The sequence below is a fragment of the Mixophyes fleayi genome, chromosome 6 (assembly GCF_038048845.1).
Source record: "Mixophyes fleayi isolate aMixFle1 chromosome 6, aMixFle1.hap1, whole genome shotgun sequence".
Classification (NCBI taxonomy): Eukaryota; Metazoa; Chordata; class Amphibia; order Anura; family Limnodynastidae; genus Mixophyes; species Mixophyes fleayi.
Genome location: NC_134407.1, coordinates 114412302 through 114428331, shown reverse-complemented (window position 1 = coordinate 114428331; position 16030 = coordinate 114412302). Strand labels below are relative to the sequence as shown.

The 16030-nt window shown below is 43.2% G+C and overlaps 1 protein-coding gene across 1 annotated transcript in view; it reads left to right on the top strand.

Moving 5' to 3' along the window:
• The window catches only part of DRGX (dorsal root ganglia homeobox), a 52665-nt gene extending 36973 nt beyond the window's left edge, over positions 1-15692 (top strand). Inside the window, exon 6 of the mRNA XM_075215272.1 lies at positions 15418-15692. Coding sequence (XP_075071373.1) covers positions 15418-15680 — 263 coding nt within the window. The 3' untranslated portion in view covers positions 15681-15692. The remainder of the gene's footprint in view (positions 1-15417) is intronic.
• The last annotated feature ends 338 nt before the right edge of the window (positions 15693-16030 follow it).

Here is a 16030-nt window from a genome sequence, read left to right as displayed (position 1 = left end):
TGGACAAGTGTGTCCATGGTTTTGCAGGAATGAAAAAAAAGGAACTAACTGACCTACTGGACAGATCCTGGGGACTTTGTTTCTGGCACAAACCTCGCATGAGAGGACATCTTGACGTCAGCAGACAAGGATGGCCACCAGACCGTACGAGAAAGAATTTCAAGCGTCTTGTGAATTCCGGGTGCCCAGCAGTCCTACTATTATGCGCCTCTGCAAGAACCACCTTCCTTAAATGGACTGGAACAAAGAGACATCGCTCCGGAGTAGTATCAGGGGCTAATCTCTGGAATCTCTGAAGTGTGATACTCAGATCTTAGGTTAACCCAGCATGGATTATGAAGGGAGGAATAATAGACTCTGGGTTTGTAACCGGAACGTGGTGTGCCAAGAAACTTCTGGACAAAGCATCTGCCCGGACATTTTTGGAACCTGGTCGGTATGTGATCAGGAAATTAAACCGGGTAAAGAATAACGACCAACGGGACTGTCTGGGATTTAGGCGTTTGGCCGATTGAATATATTGTAGGTTCTTGTGGTCGGTAATTACAGAGATCTGATGTGAAGCACCCTCCAGCCAATGCCGCCACTCCTCGAAGGCCCATTTGATTGCCAATAGTTCTCTATTACCGACATCATAGTTGGCTTCTGCTGAAGAGAACTTACGGGAGAAATAGGCACATGGGTGTAGACGATTAGTATGAGGATCCTTCTGTGATAGGATAGCACCAGCACCGACGTCAGAGGCGTCGACCTCAAGAACAAATGCCTTAGCTGGATCCAGGTGTCTAAGGACCTGAGCGGAGACAAATGCTTTTTTTAGGCTTTCGAATGAGGCTACTGCTTTGGGCAACCAATTAGTCGGATCCATTCTTTTGCAGGTCAGGGCGACAATGGGAGCCACAATGTCAGCAAAGCCACAAATTCTATAATAGTTGGCGAAGCCCTGGAACCTCTGCACCGCCTTAAGATTGTTTGGTTGTACCCAATCCAAGATAGCCTGAACCTTTGTTGGATCCATGGAGAATCCCTCAGAAGAGATTACGTAACCTAAAAAGGATACCTTCTGTACCTGGAACTCACACTTTTCCAGCTTGGCGTAAAGGTGGTTCTCTCGCAATCTTCGTAGAACCTGTTTGACGTGATTCTGATGTGCGGGTAAAGATCTGGAATAGATGAGGATATCATCTAAATAGACGACCACTAAAAGAACCAAGGAACTCCCGAAGAACTTCATTGATCAAGTCCTGGAACACTGCAGGCGCATTGCTAAGACCAAACGGCATGACCAGATACTCGTAGTGGCCAGAGTGCGTATTGAATGCTGTCTTCCACTCATCTCCTTCCCTGATACGGATGAGGTTATACGCTCCACGAAGGTCGATTTTTGTGAAGACAGTAGCACCTCTTAATTGATCAAATAATACTGAGATGAGAGGAAGGGGATAGGTGTTCTTGATTGGGATAAGTTTCAATCTCCGGTAGTTAATACAGGGTCTTAGTCCTCCGTCCTTTTTGGATACAAAGAAGCATCCCACACCTACTGGAGATTTAGATGGCCTGATGAAGCCTTTCTTCAGGTTTTCATCAATGTATTCCTGCATGGATTTGGTCTCTGGACCAGAGAGGGAGTACAAGCGTCCCTTCGGTAACTTGGAACCAGGAATAAGCTCGATGGCACAGTCGAAGTCACGGTGTGGTGGTAAAGTATTAGCAGCCTTCTTGGAGAACACATCCCAGAACTCATGATATTGTGAGGGAAGCTGTTCCGGAATAGGCTGAATCACACGAAGAGAGAGTGACAAGCAGGACTGTGTACAATAAGAGCTCCACTGAAGAATTTCTCCTTTTACCCAATCAATACAGCATTTTTAGGGCAAACAATTTGCAGACCTAGGTGAACTTTCCTTTCATTCCCTAGGCATGCTCTTTTCCCGGCTTATTTGGGCAGGAATGGGAGAAGTTGCCTTTAGTGCCACAATAGAGACATAGGCCTTGTGACCGCCTCCTGTCCCTTTCCTCAGGGGAGAGACGATACGCTCCTAATTGCATGGGCTCCTCACCATCCGTGATAACAGGAATCAAGGCAGATGGAAGAGAAGACACCTCCTTCTCAGACTTACGTTCCTTAATTCTTCTGTCGATTTTAATGGCGAGGTGCATCAGATCCTCCAATGAGGTAGGAGTCGGTTATTGTACCAAAGAGTCTTTAATCTGTTCCGACAGGCCTAGACAAAACTGACTACGTAAAGCAGGGTCATTCCATCCACTGTCAGGTGACCATCTACAAAATTCAGCACAGTATTCCTCTGCCGCCCGCCGACCTTGTTTCAAGGCCCGTAGATGAGCCTCAGCGGAGGCCATTCGATCCGGGTCATCATATAGTAGACCTAATGCCTCAAAGAAAGCGTCTACTGACTGCATGGCAGGACTGGTCTGCGGCAAGGAAAGGGCCCAGGACTGGGGGTCACCCTGTAGGAGGGAAATGATAATCCTGACTCTTTGCTGCTCTGAACCGGAGGAGCGGGGTCTCAACCGAAAATAGAGCTTGCAGCTCTCCCTGAAATTCCGGAACAGGGACCTATTTCCGGAGAACCGATCCGGCAAATTCATTTTAGGTTCACAGGTGGAACTCGGAGCAGGTTTAGCAGACTGGATACAGAAACTATAAGGGGGAGCCAGAAGCGAGCTGCGGCGGCTGTGAGTACCGCCGCGGCTCGTGACATATATATATATATATATATATATATATATATATATATATATATATATATATATATATATATATGTATATATATATATATATATATATATATATATATTCAAATCCTGGAGTGCCTCGATAGAAATCTCTCTTTTTCTTCCTCACTGCTGACTGCTGTCATATTTGCTTCCCCTAGCAAATGATTGTTTCACAGTTAATTTTTGAAATGTAGGACTGCTCTTTTTCTTGGCCTTCCTCTGGGCTGACGATTCACCCCCAGCAGCAGCAACAGCAGCAGCAGTGGGACTAACGCTTTCTTCAGGGGAATCAGTTATAGTGCAGGAGTCATCCAGCCTTAATAAGTGGGATGCAGGGCTTACTCCGAGCGCTACTGAGGATATTTTTGAGGATGGTGTGGTGGGTGTATTTTGTAGCCGTCAGGATGTTGGTGACCGGAGGGTCCTAGCTGATGATGGAGTGCTTGTAATTTTTTTGGAAGAACTTTCAGCTTTTCCCTACACTTTGCCATGAACTCTCGTCAAATGTCATAACATAGGCGAGGTTCCAAGATGGTTAAGGTCCCTCTCTCGACTGACTGTGGCTTGACATACACTACAAATGGCTATACAATTGTTATCTGGATTTGGGTAGAAATAATTCCACACATAACAAGTGGATTTTTTTGTTTTATGCCCAGGCATGACAATGGCCTTTTTCTTGTCACATGCCAGAACTGCTGCCACTGGTGCAGGACTTACACAAACAACCTCATCCTCATCAACATCCTCATTAGCGCCCTCATCTCCTACAGAAATCTACCCTCATCCTCTTCTAATACCAAAGTGGCATCCTCAATTTGTGTATCACCGGCTACACTCGGGCTGTTCAGGCACACATCAGCAGAACTGCTGAAAGGGCCCTTCTTTATGGGTACACTAACAGAATGCTCACGATTAGGCATACCACTTGGATGGACTCTCCACAGGGATTGGTGTCATTTCTGATTCAGAGCATACATCATCCTCTAATGCCTTACTGTTATCTTGCAGCTCGGCTTTGACACGTAACAGTAGTTGTGCACCAGTTTTAGACTCTAAATTACTTGGTGTCACTCATCGGACGGTTAGTGCCTCTGGTTTAGGACATGGGTCTCTCTCTCTTTTGCCGGCGCCTGTCCGCCATCTTGACCAAGGATTGTGCATGTGCAGAAACCACAAACTGTTAAACTTGGTCAATCAATCACCTCTCACTACTTAGGGCACCTGTTACTCTATTACCGTTGCCTGTTCTTTGGTTCTCATTCCCTTGTGACTCCAAGGTGTTTCCGGTTTCTACTCGTTCTCTCTGTTTGTTGTGGATCATACCTGCGCCTGGACAAGCCTTCTCTCCATATCGTGGTACAACTTGTCAGCCACAGACCACTTCACACTATCTTGTTACATATCTGTACCTGGACAAGCCTTCTCTCCATATCGTGGTACAATTTGTCAGCCGCAGACCACTCCACGCTACCTTGTTACATATCTGCACCTGGACAAGCCTTCTCTCCATATTGTGGTACAACTTGTCAGCCGCAGACCACTTTACGCTACCTGATAACATACCTGCACCTGGACAAGTCGTCTCTCCATATCAGTGGTACAACTTGCTAGTCGCAGACCACTCTACGCTACTTGATAACATACCTGCACCTGGACAAGTCGTCTCTCCATATCTGTGGTACAACTTGCTAGTCGCAGACCACTCTACGCTACTTGATAACATACCTGCACTTGGACAAGTCGTCTCTCCACATCAGTGGTACAACTTGCTAGTCGCAGACCACTCTACGCTACTTGATAACCTACCTGCACCTGGACAAGTAGTTTCTCCATATAAGTGGTACAACTTGCTAGTCACAGACCACTCTACGCTACCTGATAACATACCTGCATCTGCACAAGTCTTTACAGTTACCAGCCGGAACATGTGTCAGTAGCAGCTTACCCTACTATTTTGCATGGTACCTGTTATTAGGACTAAAGCCTATAGTGACTCTGAAGTATAGCTGCGAGTCGCTGACTCTCATGCTGCATTATTGATTGGTCCTTCCATAGACTTTATCCAGTTGTCATATATTGGTCTTCTGTATGCTACCTGTGTGCTAATGCACTTTGGAACTTTCTCCTCCTATTATTACAGCTCATCAGTCTACCGTGTTATCAATGTTTCCATTGTTCAGAGACTGCATTTATATCATTGACATTCCATTTTCTATTCAGTTGTACAGTTCCGCATATTCACCACACTTCCCAGAGGGCCGTGACCTGCACAGTGGCAGCCGCTAAAACCATACTCCCTTGCGGGAGTTCCTGGAGAAGACCAGCCACTGTGTTAGACTCCGCGCCTCTGGTAAAGTGAAATTCCACCTGGTGAATTCTGGGTAAAAGTCCTAGTGCCCGTGACAGTAAGAACAGGCCATGACAGACCCAGGATCGGAACCAACAGATAAGGACATGTTGCAGCACCTGGTTACTCGGATTGAACAACAGGATGTTCGTCAGCAACATTTACTTCAATGTTTCCAGTCTCTAGTTTCTCGTGGAGACCCTGTGCAAAATGTATCCTCTACTGTTAATCCTCCAGTGTCTTCTTTGCTCCCAGTGCCATCACAGGCGTCTACTGCTTCTGCTCTACACCTGCCTACTCCTTCAAAATTTGATGGGGACCCGAAAGCTTGTAGGGGCTTTCTTAATCAGTGCTCCATTAATTTCGAGCTCCAACCTCAAAATTTCCCTACTCATCGTTCTAAAGTGGCATATCTAATTTCTTTGTTTTCTGGACAGGCTCTGGCATGGGCCTCCCCTCTGTGGGAAAGAGATGACCCTCTATTGGAGGATAGTGCCATGTTTATTTCTACTTTCCAAAGAATTTTTTATGAACCTGGTCGTGTTATATCTGCTGCTTCTATCATTCTTCGATTACGCCAAGGATCTCGTTCCGTAGCACAGTATGTAATCCAATTCCGCACAATTGCCTCTGAACTTCAATGGAACAATGAGGCATTGATAGCTGCCTTCTGGCAGGGCCTTGCTGACAAAATTAAAGATGTTCTGGCCTCACAAGAGTTACCTTCTTCTTTGGATGCTTTGATATCTGTGTGTAACCGAGTGGACATGAGATTCCGAGAGAGAAATTCTGAAAGGGAGTCTTTATCTAAAATACCTGTCCGCTTGGCTTCCCGATTTCATCATCCCTCACAACCAATAGAACCCATGGAGTTGGGACTTTCTAGATTGACTCCAGAGGAGAGGGAGCGACGATTAAAGAATAAACTCTGTATCTATTGTGCTGACCTTAATCATATGCTGAACTTTTGTCCTAAAAAGTCGGGAAACGCGAGGCCCTAACCTGTTCTGGAGAGGTAAGGTTGGGGTCCCTGGAATCCTCTCCATGTCATTTGGATTCTAAAACTTGTTCGTTTGCTGTTACTATTTCTACTTCCACTAGGTCTTTTACAACTCAAGCACTTCTGGACTCTGGAGCCGCTGGAAGTTTTATTTCAAGTTCCCTAGTGTGTCAGTGGTCCTTACCAGTGACTTCTTTAAAAACAGCTATTGCCGTCACGGCCATAGATGGTTCATGAATTATCAATGGAATCATTACTCAACGTACTATTCCTTTAACCCTTCAAATTGGGGTCTTACACCAAGAGCAAATTTCCTTTTTGATTCTCCCTGTTACCACTAGTCCTATTGTACTTGGCCTTCTGTGGCTTCAACTCCATTCTCCACAAATTGATTGGAACATTCCGCAAGTTATTTCCTGGGGTCCAGCCTGTCATCATAGATGTCTGACTCAAGTTGTTCCCGTGAAAATAAAGAAATCCTCTATAGCACCTTGTTTGCCTGGTCTTCCTCTACAGTATGCTTCATTTGCTGATGTATTTTATAAAGCCCAGTCAGAACATCTTCCGCCTCATCAGGCTTGGGATTTTCCAATAGACTTACAACCTGGTAAGAATCCTCCAAGGGGTCGTGTTTACCCTCTCTCGTTACCAGAGACTCAAGCGATGTCTGACTATGTCAAGGAAAATCTCCATCGTGGGTTTATTCGGCCGTCCATTTCCCCCGCTGGAGCGGGTTTCTTTTTCGTTAAGAAGAAGGATGGGTCATTAGGGCCTTGTATAGATTATCGAGGTCTCAATGCCATAACCATCGAAAATCATTACCCTATTCCGTTAATTACTGAACTTTTTGACCGCATCAAGGGAGCTCGGATATTCACTAAGCTGGATCTTCGTGGTGCTTACAACTTAATTTGGATTAAGGCCGGAGATGGATGGAAGACAGCTTTTAACACCAGTGATGGACACTATGAATATCTTGTCATGCCATTTGGGTTATGTAACGCCCCAGCTGTCTTCCAGGGATTTGTGAATGAGATTTTCCGGGACTTATTATATGTTTGTGTTGTTGTCTACCTAGACGACATATTGATATTTTCTCAAGATATTTCATCTCATCGACAGCACGTGGCAGAGGTTCTTTCTAGATTTCGGAGAAATTTACTATTTTGTAAGTTAGAGAAATTTTCCTTTGAATTATCCCAGATTCCTTTCTTAGGATATATTGTGTCTGGAATAGGCCTAGAAATGGATCCGGAGAAAGTGAATGCAGTTTTACATTGGCCCCAGCCAACTACACTCAGAGCCATTCAACGCTTTTTAGGATTTGCTAACTATTATCGACGTTTCATTCTAGGATTTTCTTCCATTGTCTCTTCTATAGTGGCTCTTACCCATAAGGGTGCTAATACCAAGCAATGGCCTCCTGAGGCTCTTCAAGCATTTCATTTCCGCAAGAAGGCGTTCTCAACTGCTCCTATTCTTCGACAACCTGATGTGACTCTTCCATTCTTCCTGGAGGTGGATGCCTCTAATGTTGGACTAGGGGCTATTCTATCTCAGACTTCGAGAATAAAAAGCACAAGGATGGAATTTCTTTTGTACCGATCTATATTACCTGCTGAGAAGAATTATACTGTTGGGGATAAGGAGCTATTGGCCATTAAAGTGGCTTTGGAGGAATGGAGATACCTGCTGGAGGGTGCTTGTCACCCAGTGACTATATTTACCGACCACAAAAATCTTCTCTATCTGCAGTCAGCTCAATGTATGAACCCCCGACAAGCAACATGGTCACTTTTTTTCTCTCGTTTTGATTTAAATTTAACCTTCAAACCTGCTTCCAAGACTAAAAAAGCAGATGCATTGTCTCGGGCGGTTGCTTCTTCCTCCGATATTGAAGATTGTTTTGATCGTCCTATACTTGATCCTAAATGTGTGAGTTTAGCTGCTTCTTCCACCAATGTTCTACCGTTTGGAAAAACCTTTGTGCCACCACTTCTTCGAAAGAAGATTCTGTCATGGTATCATTCTTCTCGTTTTGCTGGGCATTCTGGAGTATGAAAAACATTAGAGATTCTCTCTCGGAGTTACTGGTGGCCATCTATTAGGAAAGATGTCAAGGAGTTTGTGGCCACTTGTGATGTTTGTTCCCAATTTAAGTCTTCCCGTAGAACACCGGCGGGATTACTTCAACCACTACCTATTCCTTCCAAACCATGGACCCATATAAGTATGGATTTTGTTACTGATATTCCTCTCAGCAAAAAATTTAATACCATTTGGGTGGTAGTCGATAGATTCTCTAAGATGGCTCATTTCGTCCCTTTGATAGGGTTACCTTCTTCCTCTACATTTGCTGATCATTTTATCAATGAAATATTTCGACTTCATGGATGTCCGTCTGAAATTGTTTCGGATAGAGGAGTACAGTTTGTCTCCAGATTTTGGCGAGCCCTTTGCAAGACCTTAGGTATTCGATTGTCATTATCATCCTCATACCATCCTCAATCGAATGGACAGACCGAGAGAGTCAACCAAGACCTAGAGACTTTCATTAGAATTTTTTCTTCAGCCAATCAGGACAATTGGGTAGACTTGCTTCCATGGGCGGAATTTGCCCATAATAACATGTATCATGAATCATCTTCTAAAACACCATTCTTTGTGGTATACGGTCACCATCCGTCTCTCCCAGAATTTCCTTCCCTCCCTCCCACCCAAGTTCCTGCTGTTAATGTATTATGTCAAAAGTTTAAATCCATTAGGGCTCAGGTTAAATCCTCTCTGAAGAAGGCATCTTCGAGATATAAATTCTTTGGCGATAAAAAGAGGCGAGCAATTCCAGCACTTAAAATTGGAGATCGTGTATGGCTCTCTACCAAGAAAATTCGCCTGAAGGTTCCTTCTATGAAGTTTGCTCCACGTTTTATTGGTCCATATAAAATCATTCAGGTGATAAATCCTGTTTGTTTTAAGCTGTTATTACCTAAGAACCTTCGTATCTCCAACTCTTTCCACGTTTCATTACTCAAGCCTCTTATCATCAACCGATTCTCTGTTCCTTCTTCAGCACCTCGCCCAGTTTAAGTTCAACAAGAGGAGGAGTTTGAGATTACTCATATACTTGATTCTAAAATTTCTAGAGGAGGTCTTCGTTTTTTGGTGCATTGGAAAGGCTTTGGTCCGGAGGAGCGCTCTTGGATCCGTGTGGATGACCTTAATGCTCCAACACTTCTAAAAAAGTTTTATACCAAATATCCGGGCAAACCCGGTTCCAAGTGTTCTGTGCCCACCTTTAAACTGTCACTCACCGGACGGTTAGTGCCTCTGGTTTGGCACATGGGTCTCTCTCTCTCTTGCCGGCGCCTGTTCGGCGCCGCAGCCGTCCGCCTTCTTGACCAAGGATTGCGCATGTGCAGAAACCTCAAACTGTTAAAACCTTGCTCATAGTCTCATTGGTCAATCAATCACCTCTCACTACTTAAGGCACCTGTTACTCTATTACCGTTGCCTGTTCTTTGGTTCTCATTCCCTTGTGACTATGAGGTGTTTCCGGTTTCTACTCATGCTCTCTGTTTGCTGTGGATCATACCTGCACCTGGACAAGCCTTCTCTCCATATCTTGGTACAACTTGTCAGCCGCAGACCACTCCACGCTACCTTGTTACATATCTGCACCTGGACAAGCCTTCTCTTCATATCACGGTACAACTTGTCAGCCGCAGACCACTCCACGCTACCTTGTTACATATCTGCACCTGGACAAGCCTTCTCTCCATATCGTGGTACAACTTGTCAGCCGCAGACCACTTTATGCTACCTGATAACATACCTGCACCTGGACAAGTCGTCTCTCCATATCAGTGGTACAACTTGCTAGTCGCAGACCACTCTACGCTACTTGATAACATACCTGCACCTGGACAAGTCGTCTCTCCATATCAGTGGTACAACTTGCTAGTCGCAGACCACTCTACGCTACTTGATAACCTACCTGCACCTGGACAAGTCGTCTCTCCATATCAGTGGTACAACTTGCTAGTCGCAGACCACTCTACGCTACCTGATAACATACCTGCATCTGCACAAGTCTTTACAGTTACCAGCGGGAACATATGTCAGGAGCAGCTTACCCTACTATTTTGCATGGTACCTGTTATTAGGACTAAAGCCTATAGTGCCTCTGAAGTATAGCTGCAAGTCGCTGACTCTCCTGCTGCATTATTGATTGGTCCTTCCATAGACTTTATCCAGTTGTCATATATTGGTCTGCTATATGCTACCTGTGTGCTAATGCCGTGTTACCATTGTTTCCATTGTTCAGAGACTCTACATTTATATCATTGACATTCCCTTTTCTATTCAGTTGTACAGTTCCGTATATTCACCACACTTCCCAAAGGGCCGCGACCTGCACAGTGGCAGCCGCTAAAACCATACTCCCTTTCGGGAGTTCCTGGAGAAGACCAGCCACTGTGTTAGACTCCACGCCTCTGGTAAAGTGAAATTCCACCTGGTGAATTCTGTGTAAAACTCCTTGTGCCCGTGACACTTGGTCTTGCTTGGTCATGAGTGACCGTATAAGAAGAATGCTTGGTAACATTTTTTGATCTGCCACTAATAGAGAAAGGCGAAGGCCCCATTCTTTCTTTGCCACTGCGTGTGTAGAATGGCATGTTGGCAATTTTTTTTTTATCTGCAGTTAACTTTTCCTCATTTACACTTCTTTTCCGCTTCAACACGGTAATTTTTTTTTTGGTGTGTGTTTTTTCCCCTGATTTAAAAAGACTATGTACTTTGACATAACATTTCCCAGATGACGTACTGGGAACACTACCATCAGGACTGGTGACAGAACCTGGTTGCTGATTCTGCTCATATGTGGACTGCTTTAAATCCATTTTAATGAGCCCAAAGCACTTGTAGTGCCAACAATTGTATTAGATAGATACTGCTGACAAATATGACTTTTGACAGCCAGAAAAATTACCGTAAAACAATGGGGAATATGGGACACCCCAAAAGCACTTGGAGTGCAAAATATTGTTTTAGATACTGCTGACAAATATGACTTTTGACAGCCAGAAAAAATACTGTTAAACACTGGGGAATATGGGACACCCCAAAAGCACTTGGAGTGCCAAAAATTGAAAAAAAAAAGCCTCCTCTATCCTCCTGTATTGCTGCTCTAACAATTGCACATAGATTTTGATTTTATAATATAATTGAATAGATTCGAAATGAAAGAATAATAGAAAGATGTACAATTATTGCTCTGTCCCTGCGCTAATACAGCCTCTGACCTAACCCTGCTCTCTCCCTCTGTCAAATAGCGATGGATTACTGTGGAGGCTGGTATTTATGCTTTTCAAATCTCGCAAGAACCGAGCTCAGAAATACGAATAAGTCACAATGACGTTTTGCCTCAAATTCGAATCCGAATGGGCGGGAGAGTACGGCTCGGTATTCGGATAGGCGAAATTCGGATGGATTCGGATCTCGGGGAACCGAGCCCGCCCATCTCTTGTTAAGACCAAAACCAGCAGTGTCATAGCAAAAAGTTTTTAAATTAGTATGACATATTATGTTATAAAAAAAATATTATTAATGTGTTAATAGCTCAATCCAGTGAAAAGGCAAACACTTTTGATGTGCAATATAGTGAAAAGAAGAAAAATGTATTGTGCTGTAAAAGTGGACGCATAATCTGGTGACCACAGTACAAATGCAAGGCCTTATAGGGGCTGAAACACACTTATGTAGTAGTTCAGTGGACTACTTCCTTTGCAGATTTCTGCCCTCTTTCACCTCTAATTGGCTTACCCTGCTTAAGTCTGGATCTCCGTGCAGACTGGTAGGTTAGTTTATACTAGAGATGGTCACTGACCCCCGTGTTTTGGTTTTGGATTCGGTTTTGGATCTGGATTACCGTCATGTTTTGGTTTTGGTTTTGCAAAACTGCCATTGCGTGTTTTGGTTTTGGTTTTGGTTTTGTTTGGTTTTGTTTTGCTATTTTTTTGGAAAATCCATGTTTTTGGGCCTAAATTAACCCAATTTAGTGCTCCAACTGTTTTCGAGACAAGTAATCTAATTGTTGAGGTAATAAATCATCCAAAAAACAGTTTAATTCTTCGTTGGTAGGCCTATTCTACACACAAAACAGATTGTCTTCCTCTCCATCTATGCATATTGGCAATGCAGCCATCGTCTTTGAATGTATATTACACCCTACACTTATAGTTAAATATGTAAAGAAATGGAAAAAGCCAGTTTGGTTTCTGTCTCTCAAGGCCCCCCTCCACTTGTATAAAATACCAAAAAATTCAGCCATTATAGACTGTACAATATTAACTGACATGGAGAAAGCCAGTTTGGTTTCTGTCTCTCTAGGCCCCCCTCCACTTGTATAAAATACTAAACAATTCAGCCATTATAGACTGTACAATATTAATTGACATGGAGAAAGACAGTTTGGTTTCTGTCTCTCTAGGCCCCCCTCCACTTGTATAAAATACAAAAAAATCCAGCCGTTATAGACTGTACAATATTAATTGACATGGAGAAAGCCAGTTTGGTTTCTGTCTCTCTAGGCCCCCCTCCACTTGTATAAAATACTAATAAATTCAGCCGTTATATACTGTACAATATAAATTGAAATGGACAAAGGCAGTTTGGTATCTGTCTGCATCAGATCCTCTCTCCACTAGGAGTAAAATAGAAAACTATTCAGCCGTTATATAATCTAGAATATAAATAGAAATTGAGAAAGGCAATTTGGTATCTGTCTGCATCATAATCATCAACATTAGCGCCCTCGTCGCCTACACAAATCTCCCCCTCATCCTCTTCTAATTCCAAAGTGGCATCCTCAATTTGGGTATCACCGGCTACACTCGGGCTATTAAGGCACACATCAGCAGAATGCTCACGATTAGACATCCCACTGTTGGATGGACTCTCCACAGGGATTGTTGTCATTTGTGAATCAGAGCAAATATTCTCCTGTAATGCCTCACTGTTATCTTGCAGCTCGGCTTTGACGCGTAACAGTAGTTGTGCACCAATTGTAGGCTGGGTAACTTTTTGGGATCTGCCACTAATAGCCAAAGGTGAAGGCCTCATTCTCTCTTTGCCACTGCGTGTGTAGAATGGCATGCTTGCAATTTTTTTTTTATCGTCACTTAACTTTTGCTCAGTTACACTTCTTTTTCGCTTCAATACAGTAAATTTTTTTTTGGTTTTTGTTTTTTGCACTAATTTGAAAACACTCTGTTGTTTGACATCGCCTTGGCCAGATGACGTACTGGGAACACTAACATCAGGACTGGTGACAGAACCTGGTTGCTCATTCAGATCATATGTGGACTGCTTTGAATCCATTCTGAGCGCAAACCACTGGGGAGTGCTAAAAATTATTTAGTAGATACTGCTGACAGATATGACTTTTGACAGCCAGAAATATTAATGCACAATTAGGGAGGACACCCCAAAAGCACTGAGGAGTGCTAAAAATTATTTAGTAGATACTGCTGACAGATATGACTTTTGACAGCCAGAAATATTAATGCACAATTAGGGAGGACACCCCAAAAGCACTGAGGAGTGCTAAAACTTATTTAGTAGATACTGCTGACAGATATGACTTTTGACAGCCAGAAATATTAATGCACAATTAAGGAGGACACCCCAAAAGCACTAAGGAGTGCTAAAAATTATTTAGTAGATACTGCTGACAGTTATGACTTTTGACAGCCAGAAATATTAATGCACAATTAGGGAGGACACCCCAAACGCACTGAGGAGTGCTAAAAATTATTTAGTAGATACTGCTGACAGATATGACTTTTGACAGCCAGAAATATTAATGCACAATTAGGGAGGACACCCCAAAAGCACTGAGGAGTGCTGAAAATTATTTAGTAGATACTGCTGACAGTTATGACTTTTGACAGCCAGAAATATTAATGCACAATTAGGGAGGACACCCCAAAGGGCACTGAGGAGTGCTAAAAATTATTTAGTAGATACTGCTGACAGATATGACTTTTGACAGCCAGAAATATTAATGCACAATTAGGGAGGACACCCCAAAAGCACTGAGGAGTGCTAAAAATTATTTAGTAGATACTGCTGACAGATATGACTTTTGACAGCCAGAAATATTAATGCACAATTAGGGAGGACACCCCAAAAGCACTGAGGAGTGCTAAAAATTATTTAGTAGATACTGCTGACAGATATGACTTTTGACAGCCAGAAATATTTATGCACAATTATGGGGGACACCCCAAAAGCGCTGGGGAGTGCCAAATATGAAGAAAAAATAATAAACCTCTCTCCTCCTCTCTGCACTAGCGATTTTGGTTAGAGCAATTGCAAGAACAATATTGTATTCTCTGTCCCTGCTCTAATTAGCCTATGACTACACCCTGCTCTCTCCCTCTGTCAAATGGCGATGGATTGCTGTGGAGGCGTGTATTTATAAAGTTGAAGTATCGCGAGAACCGAGCCCCGAGATCCGACGACGTCACAATGACGTTCGACCTCGATTTGGATTCGGAATGGGCGGGAGAGTACCGAGCTGCTCAGCTCGGTACTCGGATACCCAAAGTTCGGGTGGGTTCGGTTCTCGGAGAACCGGACCCGCCCATCTCTAGTTTATACAGATAGATAAAGCAGGCAAAATGGTGTTGAGAGGAAATTGAGTGGGTGTGTGGTCCCCAGACAGGTATTTGTAAACTGGATAGAACACTTGAAAAAACAATTTTAAAGGAGGAAAATGAGATGAGTTGCAACTCTATGTCTAGGCAGTGTGCCTGGAAAGGATAGGTCAGTGTAATGTGGTTGCCCATTGGGTCAGTGCACTGTGCTGATGATAACGACTGTGTGATGGATTGTGTAAAAGAGTATATGAAATGTGATTGGTGATATGGTATTAGCAATGTGGCTGGCAATGGGGTATTTGCAATGTATATACAATACCTATACAAGATATGTTTAAAAGTGATTAGATTGCTAAAAATAAAAAAGTAAAAATGTGTGCTTTAATTGTATATTGATGTGATCAGAAAGGAAATAAACTGATGAGTGTTGTACCCCTTTAATGTGTTTCACTAATAGTTTTATTGTTGCTTATCAACCGTGAGATGATTTCTATACATTAGCCAAAATTGGAAAGTCAAAAATAAAATACCTGTTTACGATACCTGTGTAATATTATTTACACATTTCTTATTAGATATGGGGTGGGTGTGTCCCACAGTGGATTATCCTTATATATCCTGTTACATCAAACTTGATATTACATGGACTACATTTTATTTTCCAGGTGGTCCTCTATGTTCCTGCTGTGTGTCCGACCCCTTGGCTCTCTCCTTTCTACCGCCTTACAGCTGCCAGAGTCACCGCACAGCTAGTGTGGCAGCTCTTCGAATGAAGGCAAGGGAGCACTCTGAGGCCGTGATGCAATCTGCACAACTACTTCCACCAGCAGGGGCCAGTTCTGGACCCTCACCAACTACCCCACAAGAGGGTGGACAAGAAAGAGTCGCTCCTGTGCAAGAACAAAATGAACAAGAAAAAAATGTATGATGTGCCCACTACCCTGCCATGCACTGTATGCAGCAAAATAGGCTATGAGGCTTATTACCTCTCCTTGGAACAGAACCAAACTGCATGAGGAGCTGGACCATATGAGCACCTTTTAAAATACATCTATTAATATGACTGCAGTCATACTGTAAAATTATATGTTGTTCTTGAATAGCACAATTAGTTCATGCTCTGCAAAGCTATCATCTGGAACTCTGACGAGTATACAAAAAGTGGTCATCTGAACGTGCCACAATTTAGATTAGTGGGTATCTAGATGGGGTGTGCTTCAAAATCAGGTGATTGTGGAAATATTTAACATAAGTCACACCCTAACGCAAGATGTCTGT